Source organism: Neopelma chrysocephalum, unplaced genomic scaffold (genome assembly GCF_003984885.1).
Source record: "Neopelma chrysocephalum unplaced genomic scaffold, ASM398488v2 Primary Assembly neopelma1_24, whole genome shotgun sequence".
Taxonomy (NCBI): Eukaryota; Metazoa; Chordata; class Aves; order Passeriformes; family Pipridae; genus Neopelma; species Neopelma chrysocephalum.
This window is the reverse complement of record NW_020897693.1, coordinates 19989075-20004568: the sequence shown is the minus strand read 5'-3', so window position 1 is coordinate 20004568 and position 15494 is coordinate 19989075. Positions and strand designations below refer to the sequence as shown.

At 35.1% G+C, this 15494-nt stretch overlaps 1 protein-coding gene across 7 annotated transcripts in view; it reads left to right on the top strand.

The window, feature by feature from the left end:
* The window catches only part of TTBK2 (tau tubulin kinase 2), an 81564-nt gene that overhangs the window by 47532 nt on the left and 18538 nt on the right, over positions 1–15494 (top strand). For 5 of the 7 annotated variants that reach the window (XM_027706966.1, XM_027706959.1, XM_027706975.1 and 2 more), the window contains 7 exons: positions 4258–4323; positions 4900–4992; positions 5977–6102; positions 8999–9156; positions 10729–10945; positions 12296–12507; positions 13691–14294. In XM_027706966.1, the coding sequence (XP_027562767.1) occupies positions 4258–4323; positions 4900–4992; positions 5977–6102; positions 8999–9156; positions 10729–10945; positions 12296–12507; positions 13691–14294 (1476 nt within the window). Of the gene's footprint in view, positions 1–3135; positions 3252–4257; positions 4324–4899; positions 4993–5976; positions 6103–8998; positions 9157–10728; positions 10946–12295; positions 12508–13690; positions 14295–15494 lie in introns of those variants that run through there. The other 2 variants (XM_027706985.1, XM_027706970.1) reach the window with 2 other exon arrangements.

The following is a 15494-nucleotide window of genomic DNA, read 5'->3' as shown; positions in this document are numbered from 1 at the left end:
TAGCTCAGGAGCTTGGTTTATGTATCAAATACTGCTGTCTTAGAAATGGTGATGCTCTTTATAGCACATGTAGTAGGAGTTAATTTTCATTTGTCACCACATGTCTGTTAGAACTCACAATAGCAAAATTTAATTGTACTGTTTAGATGTTAACTCAGCTTCTTACCCACCTTCTGGTAGCATAGGATCACACAGCTGCAATCAGTTTTTGGAAATCACATTTTTTTAGGTAGATCTGAGTCTAAGTAACGTGTTATACCAATAACTATAGGAAATGGGTTGATAAAGAGTTATAAGTGCAAGTACTCAGTTATTAGTATCAGATATGGATTTTAAGATAGAGCTGACTGTGTGGGTTTGAAGAGCTGTATATGCAGTGAAAACTAATTAAGATGTATAATACATTTTTATGGCAATCGTATTTGAACTGCTTCATCTTTCCTTACCCAGAAGATCCCTGAGTTTTTCATCTATTTTTAACTGGTGCTAAAGCATACTGGGCATTACAGTGGATTGCAAAGCCTATATCCCCCAGAAAGGTGGGATTGGAATGTGAGTTGTTGAAGCTATTTGGTATGGAAAAATGTTTGAAAGAATTGGAACTGTGTGTAGTTCCAATCATGGAAATATATTCCTGGTGGGCATAAGAACTAGGAAGTTGACTTTTTAAAGAAAAAAGATAAAAATGGAGGATTCTTCTGCCTTTAACAAAGGAAAATAGGGGTAACATAGGTGGCTACTTCTCTATTCACCCCCCCATGTGCTTTTGAACTCGACTTTAGAGGCAGCACTGCTGACTTCTCAGTACAAAACCTAGAGGCACTTAATACTCAGTCATTGCCTGATTGATGGGGAGAACCATTGTGTGTGTGAGATACAATGTAAAGAATCAGTATTGGGGTTTTTTTTCATGTTTGTTATCTGTTTTGCATGAATGCAATAAGTGAAATTTTTGCTCTATGTAACATTTCTAATGTTGCCCAGAGCAATAAACCCAGAGCTTTTATCTGGAGACACTGAACTAAGGAGAGTGATTTGCTTCCACCACACCCCTCCAAAGAAGCCACATTTGCAGACAGGTTTGTAAGCGTAGTGTCTCCCAGGATTCTGCAAACCTGTGTGCTTAGAGGAAGTAGTTCCCTTTTCTAGGAACTCCTATTTTCCTGCATCTAGTTTATCTGAGACATTGTCAAGTGTTTCCAGGGCAGGGCCACCTGCAAAGAAATCTGATGTTACATTTAGAAGTACCTTTATGAGTAGAAAAATTCACCATGGTCATTGAATCTGCTTCATGTGCATGTATCTTCAAAATAATTTATTTTAATCAAAATTTGAAGAGTTTAGTAACATTAATCAAAGCCAAGACAATCCTGACTTTCAGATCACTGCCTGAGTTAATTATATTAGAAAAACTTTTTTTAATGTGAACTGACCCAAGCAAGGTACAATTTTGTTGAAGATTTGCAAAGTATGTTTTGGAGGTGTCCTGAAACAAAATAAGATGATCAGTAATAGCAGAGGAGAATTTTTATTTGAAAAAAATTCATGAAGTTGCTGTTATTGCCTGTAGTATTTCTCCTTTGCTTCATTAGATGCTGTGAGATGCATGAAGAGTTCTGAAACAGCAAATGCTCAGAAGTTTGTATGTTCTATTCTGAATTAGTCAAACTTGATTTAACCTACAGAGCCATCATTCACTTTGATAGTGACATGGTAGGATTATTTTATTCTTGTTGTGTAGCATTGTAATACCACTATTAAATGGTGACCAGATGCGTTATTGATTTCATTGTGTCTTAAAATATAACAGAGTTACATATGCTTTTAAGTCAGATTCATAGAAACTATACTTTAAGGCAAGAGGGAGTAAAATGATTTAGATATCCTCGAGTAAATAATTCAGAATTCACTTCATGATAAGCTCATAGATAGAAGCACTATTCATGCTTTTTTTTTCTTCTTTTTTTTTTTTTTACCCCTTCCCATCCAGGTGATTCTCAGATAATCGAAATCATCTTAGGACTAGTAGAGATGGCAGTGACTTTAACATTCAAAGGCATTTGAATAGGTACATAATGAAATTCCTCATATGGCCTTTTCTCCTCCAGGACAGAACTGAAATAAGTCAGATTGTTAGGTTTTGTAAACTGAATGAGATAATTTAGTTTTCATATGACATTTCTTAGTCTTTTTTTATTGCTTTGTCCAGCAACTAAAGCATTTTTGTCCTAGTTATCAAGTAGGAATTGAAGTTGTTATGCTAGAAATAAAAGCCTCATTTCATCCTAGTTTTCATATTTTTCATTATTTTCAGAAGAATGGAAATATTTAACTTAGTAAAACTGAATATAGTCGTTCCTTTTTAACATTCATACCAGAGGCTGAAGATAGTAAGCATTTGATTTCATCTCCTGAAACTATATGCTCTTGAGATCTATGGAATTTGTATTTTCAACTGTTTTAAAGTTAAGCTCTCAGTGCCCTTTTGAAGATGTGCTATTCATTAAACTGCATCTTTTTGTAAATTTATGTGTATTTTGTTTGTCTTGGCAGTGATGCTATATTATTCTTACTTGCATGGTTTGCCAACCTGCACAACTACTAAGAAGGAGATTTAAGTGCTTTTTTTGAAAAATTTATTTCTCCAACTACAGTGTTGTTTCAATGCAGGATAATGTTCAGTATATGGTATAAGAATAAAGTCAGTAACAAGACAGACAGACAATTGAGTCTGTCCTACCTGAACATGACGTGTTCCAAGCACCATTTAAACTTTATGATAAGATGCAAACGCTAAGATTTATGGAATATCATCTGAGAACCTCTTCATGTTAAGAACATCCTAGAAGGTATTCTCTTAACTAACACTAGTTCAGCTCTCATCATACTACTCTAGCAGATGTTGATTATATGGACTGTTGAATCCTTTATTAAAGATGTTGGTGCATAATCCTGCTGGATTCAATTGGCAGAGTTATTGACAGCAATAACAACTCCTGATTTATTTAAATGGCAGTTCTGTATAATATCTGTTGGTGGGTAAGAAAGAATTATACTTACATATATATATATATGGGTAGGGAGAGATGGAAGTGTTTTATCTTAATAATTTGTGTATTGTGGTTATGTTTGTGTGTATATAAAACCAGACTTTTCAATGTATTGGCCAAAATTTTTTAAAATCTGAAGAATTATTGTGAGTCTTGGGCAAGCAGACAGATCACCAATACCAATTTAAATACAAGTCAGAGGTGAGATAGATAATTGAAGCTTCCTATGTTCATTGTTAGAAGAAAAAAAAAAAGAAGTATTGATTGGGAAGATAAGACTGCATAAAAGAAAGCAAGTTTAGCAGTCCTGGCAGTTCTGTCTACATAGAATGATTAATTAAGGAGGTAGCATGGATTGGATATCTGCCTTAGGCAAAGTAATAACACCACGGTTTGATTTTTTTTTTGTTTTAAATTGTAAATATCTACTAGTGATGACTGTTTTCAATTATATAATTCTTTCCGTAATGTTTTATTTGAAGAAAAGAAGGATAGGAAAATGTATTCTGTGATTAGAAAACACCAATTGACTTATGATTGTATGATATCTAGACTGTAAGGGAGGAAATGCTGATTTTCAGAAACTAGAAAAGAAACATTTTAAATTGATGCCTGTAGTGCAGCCTTTGCTATTTATTGCTCAGCCATAGCTTTGAGACTTACCTGTGGCTTACTCTGCTCTTGGAATTTCTCAAAAAATTGGTTGGTTTGCTAGTTCAGAAAATAATTTGTGAAAATATTGCTAACACATTTCAATAAATGACTGCTTGTATGTTCATGCCACATAATATTGGTGTATTTGAGCAAAGAGGAAGAAGTTATGGTTTAGATCCTGTCAGAATTTAAACCCTCAAACTTCTAATCGTTAGAACTAAGAAATAGTTTCAGCATTGGAGAAAAAAGAAGAATATTTCTGCCATATGACTGTGATGAGGAATGAGGTAAACAGGGCAGGATGCCTGTGGAGAACAAATACTGATGTCAATAGATCATAGTTTAAAAATTATTGCATACTTCAAAAAACTGTGACAAATGTCACTTTATGATTCCTACTTGTATTTCCACTGAGAACTTGTAGAAATATGGTAAACTGAAATAAAAGTCTCAAATGAGATATGTTGTGGCTCCATACTCACTTTGTAGATGCCAAGTTGTCAGAGGTTTTATTTCTGACAATGAGAATCTTTTCTTTTTTATTCTTTGACAGCCACGAGCTGTCGCTGGTTTTCGAGGAACGGTACGATATGCATCAATCAACGCTCATAGAAACAGAGTGAGTATCTCAATCTGTATCATACCCATCTAATATAGCTGAAATCAGTCAGTAATGCAGTTACTATTAATTTCCTTTTTTTGTATTCTTATATATGCATTTATTATGTAGAAATTAATAGAAATTACAAATTTTGTGAAAGGATAATATACTTTACAGTAGTCAAGGATAGAAAAGTTCTTGGTGTAGAAATAATAATGGTTTTAATAGTTACCTTTGGTGTTCAGTTGTATTGTAAGTTAATAAACTAAAAAGGTGAAGTTACTGTGTTTTATGAGGTACATAATGTCCAGTACATTGTCTTAACATCATACAGTAAAGAAATCTGAATAAACAGCTCTCCCAGTATAGACATTTGCAGTGTCATTTTAACACATTTCAACTTTTGTTGTTTCTCTATGGAAATTTACTTGTACGTTTCTCCTTAAAATAGTTGCTGGATTTAATGAAACTTGTTTTGCAGTGTAGATTATATTAAATTTTATAATAATTCAGCTCTTGAGCAGTAAAGAATTTGTCTTCCCTCCTGTCTTAGGTATTTGTAATATACAGTAGAATAATATTTCTTTTTCACAGGAAATGGGTCGGCATGATGACCTGTGGTCTCTATTCTACATGTTGGTGGAATTTGTGGTCGGGCAACTGCCTTGGAGAAAAATAAAAGATAAGGTAAACCTGGAGGTGAAACCAAAGAGCATGAGGGAAATATACTTCTGGATTCCAGGGAAATGCCGTGATAAAGATTCCACTAAGAATCACTGGTTCATTAATTTTAACATGAGGTTTTCCAGTGTTTTCTAGTGCTAGTTTTTGTCCCTAGTGTCATGGTATAAAAAGCAATCAAATTTTATGAACTGTTCTAGGCAGGAAGTAGGTTTACCTCTAGATTGGAAATGTTTTAAATAGCAAAAGTAAGTGTATATTTGCCTCTTGTTTCATTATTCCTGTTTTCACTTGAGTACTTTATTTCACCTATCACACCTATTTCACCTATCACACCTATCTCTTTTGATTACTTGTGAAATGGGCATTTCTTATTTGCTGGTGAACAAAAGTGAATTGGGCAATATGCAGTAGTGTTTAAGTCATATATCCTAGGTGAGGTATGCAAAGAAACATCATCTAATTAGCCTGTTATTACTTCTTGGAACTTCTTCTGAAATTATACTGAAACCTGGTTACTCTCTGATGTGGTTTGTGTAGATGACAATGTGATATATAGGTGGCAGCTCCTTTTTGGTTTTGATTTACTCGTGTTACATGACCAAATAAACACCAAAAAATTACTGAACTTCAGATGATGCAACAGGATATTTAAATCTTTAAAACATACTTTCTGGAGAAGTTGGAGTGTTTAATGACAGTCCTTGATATCAGTCAGCATTCGAACACAACACAAACACAGCAGAAAATTAAATGGCTTTTCATATTGAATTTGAAGTTTGTACATTATTTTGCAAGTGTACTGGGAGCAATGACAGAATCTCTTATCTTTCTGTCTGATGTAGAATGGCCTTTCTCAGTACCATTCCTTGTAATGTACTGACCTGTCTTTCTGACTAGTAGTGTGTTGAATGGCTGTAACATACAATGTAAATATGTTGTAGCAGAGAATGAAGATGTGGTAATGTTTGTTGTGTTACTTACTCCTAGGAGCAAGTGGGCTCCATTAAAGAAAGGTACGAACACAGACTTATGTTGAAACATCTTCCTCAAGAATTTAACGTCTTTCTGGATCACATTTCTAATTTAGATTACTTTACAAAGCCTGATTACCAGGTAAACACTTGTACTATTTTGTCTCTCTGTTTTATAAATATGAGAATTTTATGCTATTTCATCTTCAATTTTCTTTGATTTCATTGTGTAATCTTGGTAGTTATTATGGTTTGTGCCACCACAAAGTTACTTTAGTGACCATCTACTGCCACAGAAACTTTGTGGTTCAGGTATGTCTTTTTTTTCCATTTGGGAAATGTAAGGCCATCAAGCTTCTAAAACAACTGACAAGATGGTTTTCAGTCAGTATTCTGTTAGGATACTCTAGTATCTAGTGGGTGCTCTGTAAGTTAAATGGAGCAGATTGTTCTCTCAGTGATAGTCATTCTGGCAGTTTTCCAAAGTCTGGAACTCAGCACCTACAGTTAGAGCACAACATGCACTCATGGTGGGTTTTTAAGACCAAAGTACTGCCTACAGAGATCACCAGAAAACTAGTAATTTTTCTTTGTCTGAGAATATTGCCTGCTGAAATGAGCAGCCTCTACTTGGTGATAAGTTCATGTGTGCCAACAGGATATGCTGAAGAATGTATGTCTTGTGCCAACAGGATATGCTGAAGAATGTATGTTTTACTCAGTGTTGACCCATGATTAAGCAATAAATAAAGATAGAACTTTTTTCTATACCAGTTTGTGGAAGGCAGCAGAGGAATGCTCGGGAAAAGCAGGGAGGGAGAGACTTGAGAGGCTTTTCAGTCTCACAAACTGTGGGAGAGGTTGAACTGATCTAATAGCACACCATGACAAGTTGTCCCTGTGGTCCTTCCCTCTGGCTCCCAGAAACACACATTCCTGTTAGCTTCCCACTTGTACTACCTGTCTGCCTCTATGCATTTGTTCAACTCACTAACTCAGCAACACCAGAAGGAATGGTTTTCTGTTGGTGTTCAAGTTGAATTGGTTCAACTGAATAAATAAATAATTCTGACTAAGTCTGGAATTTTAACTTTGATAAGAATGATCCCTTTGCTTTGCATGGTAACTTTAACAAAGAAATGAAGATATATTAGAATTGAAATAATTAAAAAATCTCAAGGAATAACTAATTTCCTGTTAGCAAGTGGACTTCTCTAAATGTACTGGCATGTTTTTCTGCACATTTGCAAAACAAATCAATTTTTGTGCACTAACTTGAATGTAAAAAACCTCTCCATATTAGAAATACAGAAAATGTTCAGCAATCCTGAAAAATAAGTACCTTGGTTTTTTTATTCTTTTCTATTACAAATTTCCATGGAAATTGTCCTGTAGTTTACAATCAAGGAAAAAGATTTTGATGTTTTGTGTACCTAGTTATAAAGATGCATCAGATTTTTTTTTCCTATGGTAAAAATTATTGATTGCAGGAATTTTGATTTTTATGGACAAACCTTGATTATAGACTGGTAAATATATTTTATTTACGTTATGTATCCTGAATGATAAAGCATACACACGGGCATATTTTTGCTAAACCTTTTTCTGTGTTCTATTTATATCTAACATAGTACATGCACTCAGGGATTAACACGATACCAAGATGGAGTTTTTCCATGGTTAAGATAGCCCGGTAATTTACAGTCCTGTGGTTGGTCATGGAACATTTGCAGTTGCGTAGCTGCATGCTGAGCCTTATAACACAATCTTGCTCATGTGCTTTAGACCAGAGAAGGTTTTTATATAGAGCACTGAGAATGATCTTTTAAACTCTGGTGTGTCTTAACTTGTGTTTGCAGAGATGCTGTTCCTACCTTCGACATGTATCATTCTTTGTATTTATGGGTAGGCACTGAACAAGAACGTATGTATGTCCCTGGTTGACATCCCTGCTTTGAAGAGTTTACCGTCTAAAATGTTGATGACATAGGCCCAGAATCCATATGTGGTTTGGCAATGTCAGATGTTTATTTTATTCAGGTATTTGTGCACACATTGCTTCAACCTCCTGATGTTAAGCATTTGAGTTTGTATTTGAATTATAGCAGAATTTGATAAAAATATTTAAAGGAGAATGACCTTAAAAATTACTTCAGAGATACTGCTTAAGTTTTACAAGAAGAAGAGAATAAAACAGGGTGCCTAAGGGACAGTGTGAACTATGGCTTTCGGCAATTCAGTAGGGTTACAGAATGGACTGGGACAAGTGGCACACGGGAGATTCTTGAGAGTAAGTTGCTAAAGGGTATGCCCAAGGATACTGTAGAAAAATTTTCAGCATCCTAGATTGGAAAAAAGGGTGAAAACTAGAGTATTAGCTTTTAGGAAAAAAAAATAAATTTAGAAATGTTAGAGTAAGAGAATGATATAGACACATCAGTGACTAGAATGAGACAGTTTTTTTCCTGAAGAGAGGAAAGTAGATGCAGTTTCTTTTCCTGTCATGGTCACAAATTTTTCTAAATGCTTTCTCATAGCGTAAAATGAGGATGGAAAACTTAGACATTTATGTGGGATGAATGTCAGCATTAGATTAAGTAAATGATCCATGGTTCTTAATGACAGAAATGTATGATTTAGCAAATCCTTCCCTACATCTCATTCATTTCCTTGGTTTCTTGATGCTACCAAGTATATTCTTTTCTCTTTCTCTGCTGGAGAGCCATTGTATGCTATTCTGCAGCAATGTAGTCATGCTTCTGTGTGTGTGTATTTCTCTTTTTGTGGAGGTCTATGGTGTATCATTGCCTCATGCCTGATAAAAAAAACAGATGTGGGTGGATTTTTTTTTCTTCTTTTTTTAAATAAAATAGAATTTTGTGTGTTGTGAGTTTGAAATCTTGAAAAATGAGAAGTGATTAACATAAAGAACTGGAGGTTTTTTTTGAAAATGGTTGTCAGTATTGCAGGAGGATATTTCTTAATTACTTGTTCTCTTAGACAAAATGAAGCTTATTAACTTTTTTCTTCATTTTCAGCTTCTCATGTCTGTGTTTGACAACAGCATGAAGACATTTGGAGTTATTGAAAGTGACCCATTTGACTGGGAGAAGAGTGGAACAGATGGCTCTCTGACAACGACAACAACTTCAACCACACCTCAGTTACACACTCGTCTTACACCGGCTGCAATTGGGTATGTATGCACATCGTGGTCACTTAAATAACCACAGAGGGGCTTCCTACTAAAAGGAAATTATCTCCATAATTTAGGGGTTTTTTTCTACAGAATGTTGAATACATAGAGGAGTGAAGGTTTGGGACCATTTGAAGTATTTCCCTTTTTAGGGTTCCAGTTTATATTATACTTAAAGATCAGCACTGCAGTCCTGAAATTACAGCAATAAAAAAATTATACTCCAGGAAATTGCATATAAATTTACTCATTCATCCTTTGCTAAATCATATTTTGTGAAACTAAATAACGTGTCCTGAGTTTAGCTGCCTGGAAATTTAACTGCCTGGAAATAAACCCATTGTTTTCTGGAATAAAATTCTAGCTACCATTTCCTTATAACTTTGAAAAATGAATGGATCTTTGTAAGAAATTTGGAAATAGATTTTGATTGTGTTTAAAATAATATTTAATATGGTATTTGAGACATTCTGCAATAAAGAAAGTTGGATAAGATGTGATTTTTAATAATACCTATACTCAGGGGATTGAAGAATATAAAGAGGTTTTCATGGGTGGGGAGGAAGACTGTGCCTGTTCTAGGCCTTGAATAGATCAACTTTTAGCTAAAAATCACAAAGGGGGGAGTTTTGACAGTGTAGTGAGGCTGAAAAATGCCAGAATTTCGTGTATTAAATTCTCAGTATTTCAAAGTAATTTAAAAAAATTGTTAAAGTAAATATCCATCAAGACACCAACTGGCTACACTATCTAACTGTTAGCATTACACAGGTGTATGGTGTGCACTGTTGAACGCAGAGGCTGACAGGGATTTTGCACATGGATCAGTCCCACTATCACACTAAGCATCACACTAGTTATTGTTAGTCTTGGCTGCAATTAACAGTTTTGGTGACTGTAAAAGAATGACTTTTAATTGACCTTGTGAGCATTCACTTTTTAGGACTAACATTGCTTCAGTTTCAGATGTTGAGCTACACCTTAGTCAGCCTCAAGTCAATGGGATTACAGAACTTTGATTAAAGTGTAATGTCATGTTAGTGTTATGCTTATGTTTAGATTATCAATAATTGGAGCAAAATAGCACTTTGATAAGAATAGTGATTAAAACTGTATTTAGTTCGCTCAGTAATTTTTCTTCCTCACACAGTATGTTTTGTTCCTCTGTCAAATTTTTGGGTGAAGGAAACTGTATGATGGAAGTTACCATTAATTTTTTTGAATAGAAGAATATGTATAGAAGAGTCAGGAATGAAGCTGAGCCCAGACATGATCTCTAACAAATTTTCTCTCAAGTGACTTCGAAAACTTTCAAAAAAACACCTTTTAAGTGATTAGTTTTTTGACTTACATCTTTTGTTATGTGCCTAAATTAAAGAAACATAAATTGTGAAAGCCAGAATGTAAGGGGTTTTATATTAAATAATCTACAAGATTTAGTTTTCTACATAAACATTCTTTCCTTGTAATTTTTGTTTGTTTGTTTTTTAAATAGAAAATAATTTCTGTAAACATGTGAGGGTATCAAATATTTTACCTTTCTGATTTTTTTTTTTTAAATTGCTTTTGTAGAATTGCCAATGCCACTCCTATCCCAGGAGATTTGCTGCGGGAAAATACAGATGAAGTATTTCCTGATGAACAACTCAGTGATGGAGAGAATGGTATTCCAGTTGGTGTCTCACCAGAGAAACTACCTGGATCCCCTGGCCATCAGCGTCCTCAGGAAAAAGATGTTTGGGAAGAAATGGATGCAAACAGAAACAAAATAAAACTAGGGATCTGTAAGGTACTTTCAAATCTGCAATATGAAGAACATCTTTGAACAGTTTCCTGTTCTCATAGTACACATAAGATATAATTAATAATGCAGCAATGATACTGATTAGCCAGATTTATGGTAGAGCTAACACATTTTATATACTGAAACAAACAGACAGACTTTTGGGCCTTGTGTCACTTTATCAGGTCTCTCTGATAAATAGCTTGCTGATCATTTGAGATGCTTTGTAGTTTACTAATATTCGTGTTCTTCAGACTCAATCCTGATTCTTGCTCACTGAATGAAACCAAAGCAAATTTCCTGCATCTTGCTAGTGCAGAACCTAGATACTAAATGTACTAAAAAGAGTTTAAAGTTCTTCAACTGGCAGATTAGTAGTGTGGTTGACAGTATCCGTTTAACCAACTTGGTAGTTTTGTCTCTATAAGATATTATACCCTTGTACTGATCCAGAGGTTCATGGGCTAATCTTTGGAAGAGAAGGCCACTTTATTCTCAAAAGTGGTCTCTGAGAATTGGTTGCTGTCTCCCTTACTCACAATCATAGTATTTCATACTCAAACAAATATAGCCTTGTTTCTTGATTTAAAAAAATGTTTTTAACGTGAAGTATTGGTACTGAAATGTTCTTTATCTAGGAGAGCTGTCTAGTTTTGAAGCTGTCACTTCTTGTTTGCTAGAAAAAAATGCACTGTGGGAAAGAACAAGGCATGGTGCCTATTTTCAAATATGCTTATTTGTTTGGGTTTTTTTTACTGAAGGGGGAGAAGGGTTTAAACAAAGGTAATTTCTATTAATTATACCTGTAGGAACTAAGGACGATCATGATTTTCCAGCTCTAAATCATGCTCAGTTAGTATACAAGGTGGAATGCGATTGGACTAAAACCTATTTTGAAGTCACAGAAATACCTAGTAGATTTAGTTTATAACAGTGTTATATGCTCCAGAGGATCAAAAAGATAGCTTGGAAGCTAACTTCTCTCTAATAAAAGCACTTGACTGTAAAGCAGACTAAAGATGCTACCAAGTGCTGGGTTTCAGACTATTATTAAAGAAAATTTCAGAGATGGGAGTGAAATATCAGAGTCAATTTAAGGGTAATTACTTGGTTTTTGAGACTGCCGTTTTCAGACCTACCCAGAACTAGTATATTACTAGTATTTTGTCTGTTGTAGGTGTGTGCTGAAGAGCATATCTAAACTACATTAAGTATGTTGTGAACTTAAGGACCATTTCAAATACAACTTGGCTTTTCACATACTAAAAACTTGAATCGTATTCATCATGCGGTACCTTGTGTTCCTCTGTTTTGCTACTCCTAGTGATTTACATTTTTACTTTACGGTCTGCACAGGCTGCCACAGAGGAGGAAAACAGCCATGGGCCGGTGAATGGAATGCTTAACGCGTCGAGTCTTGGTTCTCCAATTCGTGTTCGCTCAGAGACCACCCAGTTAGACAGAGATGTTCCACTGGTGCGAAAGTTACGTTCAATTCACAGCTTTGAACTGGAGAAGCGTATGACATTGGAATCAAAGCCAGACACTGATAAGTTTCTTGAGACCTGGTAAAGAAATTATTTTATTGTTATGCTTACATCTTTCAAGCATATATAGTAAGGATACTATTGTCTTTCCTTTGCCCTGTGAAGACAAGAAATGGAGGTGCTGAGTATGCTTATGCAAGCTACAGCAAAATATTTTCATAATATTGCTCAATTAATGGATTTCACTACTTGGCAGCCTCTTTAAAAAAAGATCAGTGGTAGGATACAGCTGAAGTCAAACTTCCACACTTGGGAATTTTGTGTTTCAAGACCAAGTGCTGTAACTCTGGTGTTTATTAACTTTTTCGTCAGTGATGTACTCTTGACAGTCAGTACAACTCATCCTAAGTAAGAATGATGACATCAGGTGCTCAAAAAAGGTAACATGAGATTGGATTATATGACATGAGAAGGAAAGTTTTACAGAAAGTGGAGTTAATAAGTAAAGTTAGAAATTTTCCTGCATGCAGCAGACTTAGTTATGCTCAAAGGTGTTGCACCAACATAAAAAAACTTGATAGAAGACAGAGGTCTTAAAATGGAATTTGAAGGTAGAAAAGAGACAGATGTACGAAAACAGATTCAATCAGTCTGCCTCTATGTAGAAAGAATAACAGGAGAAGGATACAGTGAAATCAGACTAAAAGGTGGAGGCTGAGTGGGGATAGTAGAAGTGAGCTGAGGTGATGACAGTGATTGATTCCTTCTAAATACTTCATAGCAGAGTTAGAAATCTGAATTTGTTTGATGAAGCAAATTATGCAAAGCATAAGTAAGGAATCAGTCAAAATAATAAATAACATTCTTCTTGAAAGCACCTAATAAGTGCTGCTGGAGACATCTGTTTCTTCTGCTTTGAATCTCTGCTTTGTAACTTAATTTAAGTACAGTGGACCATCTGGTGGTAGCCTCACCACTGAGTTTTTATCCACTCACTATTCTCCCTTCTGGTAATTATATTTACAATACAATATGATATGTTACAGTGAAAGTTATAATATGTGTACATTTCTAAGACCATCCTTCCATTTTTACTTGACATCAGACTTGCTTGTCTCAAATTGTGGAACCATTGTAGATTGTTCTAAAATATGACAACAAGTTTTTATATAAATCTAGTTTTCTCCTACCAAAAAACGTTGAATGTAACTTAAAATATTTAATTAATTCTTAACTAATTCAGATATTAACTTCTTTTCTCAAGTTTGGAGAAGATGCAGAAAGACTTGAATGCTGCGACAGAGACTCCTGCTGCTGCTGTTCCTCCTCTTTCTCAGAAAACCCCCCTTCCTGCTCCTGTGACTGCTCGCATGGACCATGTTTGGCATTATGATGAAGAGTATCTTCCAGATGCTTCAAAGCCTGGGTCAGCTATTTCTCCAGACCATGCTGATGGTGTTATGAGTAATGGATTTGTAGCTGTTAACTTAAGCTCCTGCAGGCAGGAGGTTGATTCTAAGGAATGGGTGATAATAGATAAGGAACGGGACTTGCAAGACTTCAAGACAAATGAGGTTTTAGGGCACAAAATGACTGGAAGTCCCTCAGATGAAGAGCCAGAGGTACTACAAGTTCTAGAGGAGTCCCCTCGAGAAGAGCAATCCAGACAGGGTGGTTGGGCAGGAAACAATATCAATGGCAAGAACCAAACTTCAGGGGTGGAGTTTGTTCTAGACATGGAGTGTCATCCTGCTGCTTCTGAACAGCTTACAGATAAGTTGGAACTTCTGTCTGGAGCTGCTGGACAGCTTCTTGCGGCCACCCCTACAAGTCCTATGGAAGCTCAAGCAGAAGGAGCACTCACTCCGGTAAGAGAAACGATCACTGTTTTATTGAACCTGTCTTTATTCAGAATTATTTGAGGAAATAGTAAAGGCAGTGACTAAAATACAATAGTGTAACAGAAATTCCTAGTCTCAGCAGATATGGGACTTGATTCTTGAGGAATGATCCTTCCATGTTCTGTTATACAAGTGTCTACATTCACCCGTGGAAGTGACTAATAATTCTGCAGGTATGATCCATAGAACTGACCTTGTTTAAAAAGAAGTTCTCTATCTGTGTGTCTATCTCTCTGTGTGTCTATCTAGCTGTCTATCTGTCTGTCTGTCCATCTGTCTGTCTGTCTAACTAAAGAAGCTCCTTATGCAGTGATTCCTAATCAATGAGAGACATGCAAACATATATTTATTATATTTGCAATATATAAACATAAAATTACAATGAATATGTAAAATACTGTGCTACAGTGTTTCATATGTTTCAGGAAAAGCCAAAGTGGTGGAAATGAAAAAACAGTTACTTCCTCTCACCATCATTCCTGTAGTGTTTGCTTTTGGAATTCCCTTTTTTTTTTCTTATTTCTTCTGAAACTACTTGTTGCCTTTCATAAAGTGTTGCTACTTTTCACTTGTAGGATACTTTTGCAACTACTACTTTACTCCCGAATTTTCACTGACAGATTGCCTTGCTTCCATTGCATACTATTCTTTTTCTGTTTCTCAGTCTTTTCTAAAGCATTCTTATTTGCACAGTTTGTGAACATTTACTTTTTTCTCCTTTGTCATTGTTTTTAAACAGATTTCTTTGTCTTTACTTAAGGAGTAAGGGAGATTAATGGTTAAGTGATTGGAAATCAATTCTTGGTTTAATTTCTCCCCTTTTCTGAGTAGATACTATGCCATCTATGATCTGAAGGTGAAGTCTTTCAAGCTCCCTTGAGCCAAGAAACCTCGCTATACTTTTTGTTCCCTTATCACCACTTTTTATGAAAGTTACAGCCAGCTCATTAGAAAAAGAAATTTGTCACTAACTACTCATTTATTATAAGGTGTGAAAATATCCTTTACAGGGAAAATGAGCTACTCGATGTAGTTAACTACAGCTTCACAGTTAAATTTTAACTACACCTAAGTTCTCATGGAAAATGCAAGATCATATCTTTCATACAAGATTATATTTAGATATCATATTTTGAAGTATGTAGTTTATAGAAGATTGATTTTGTG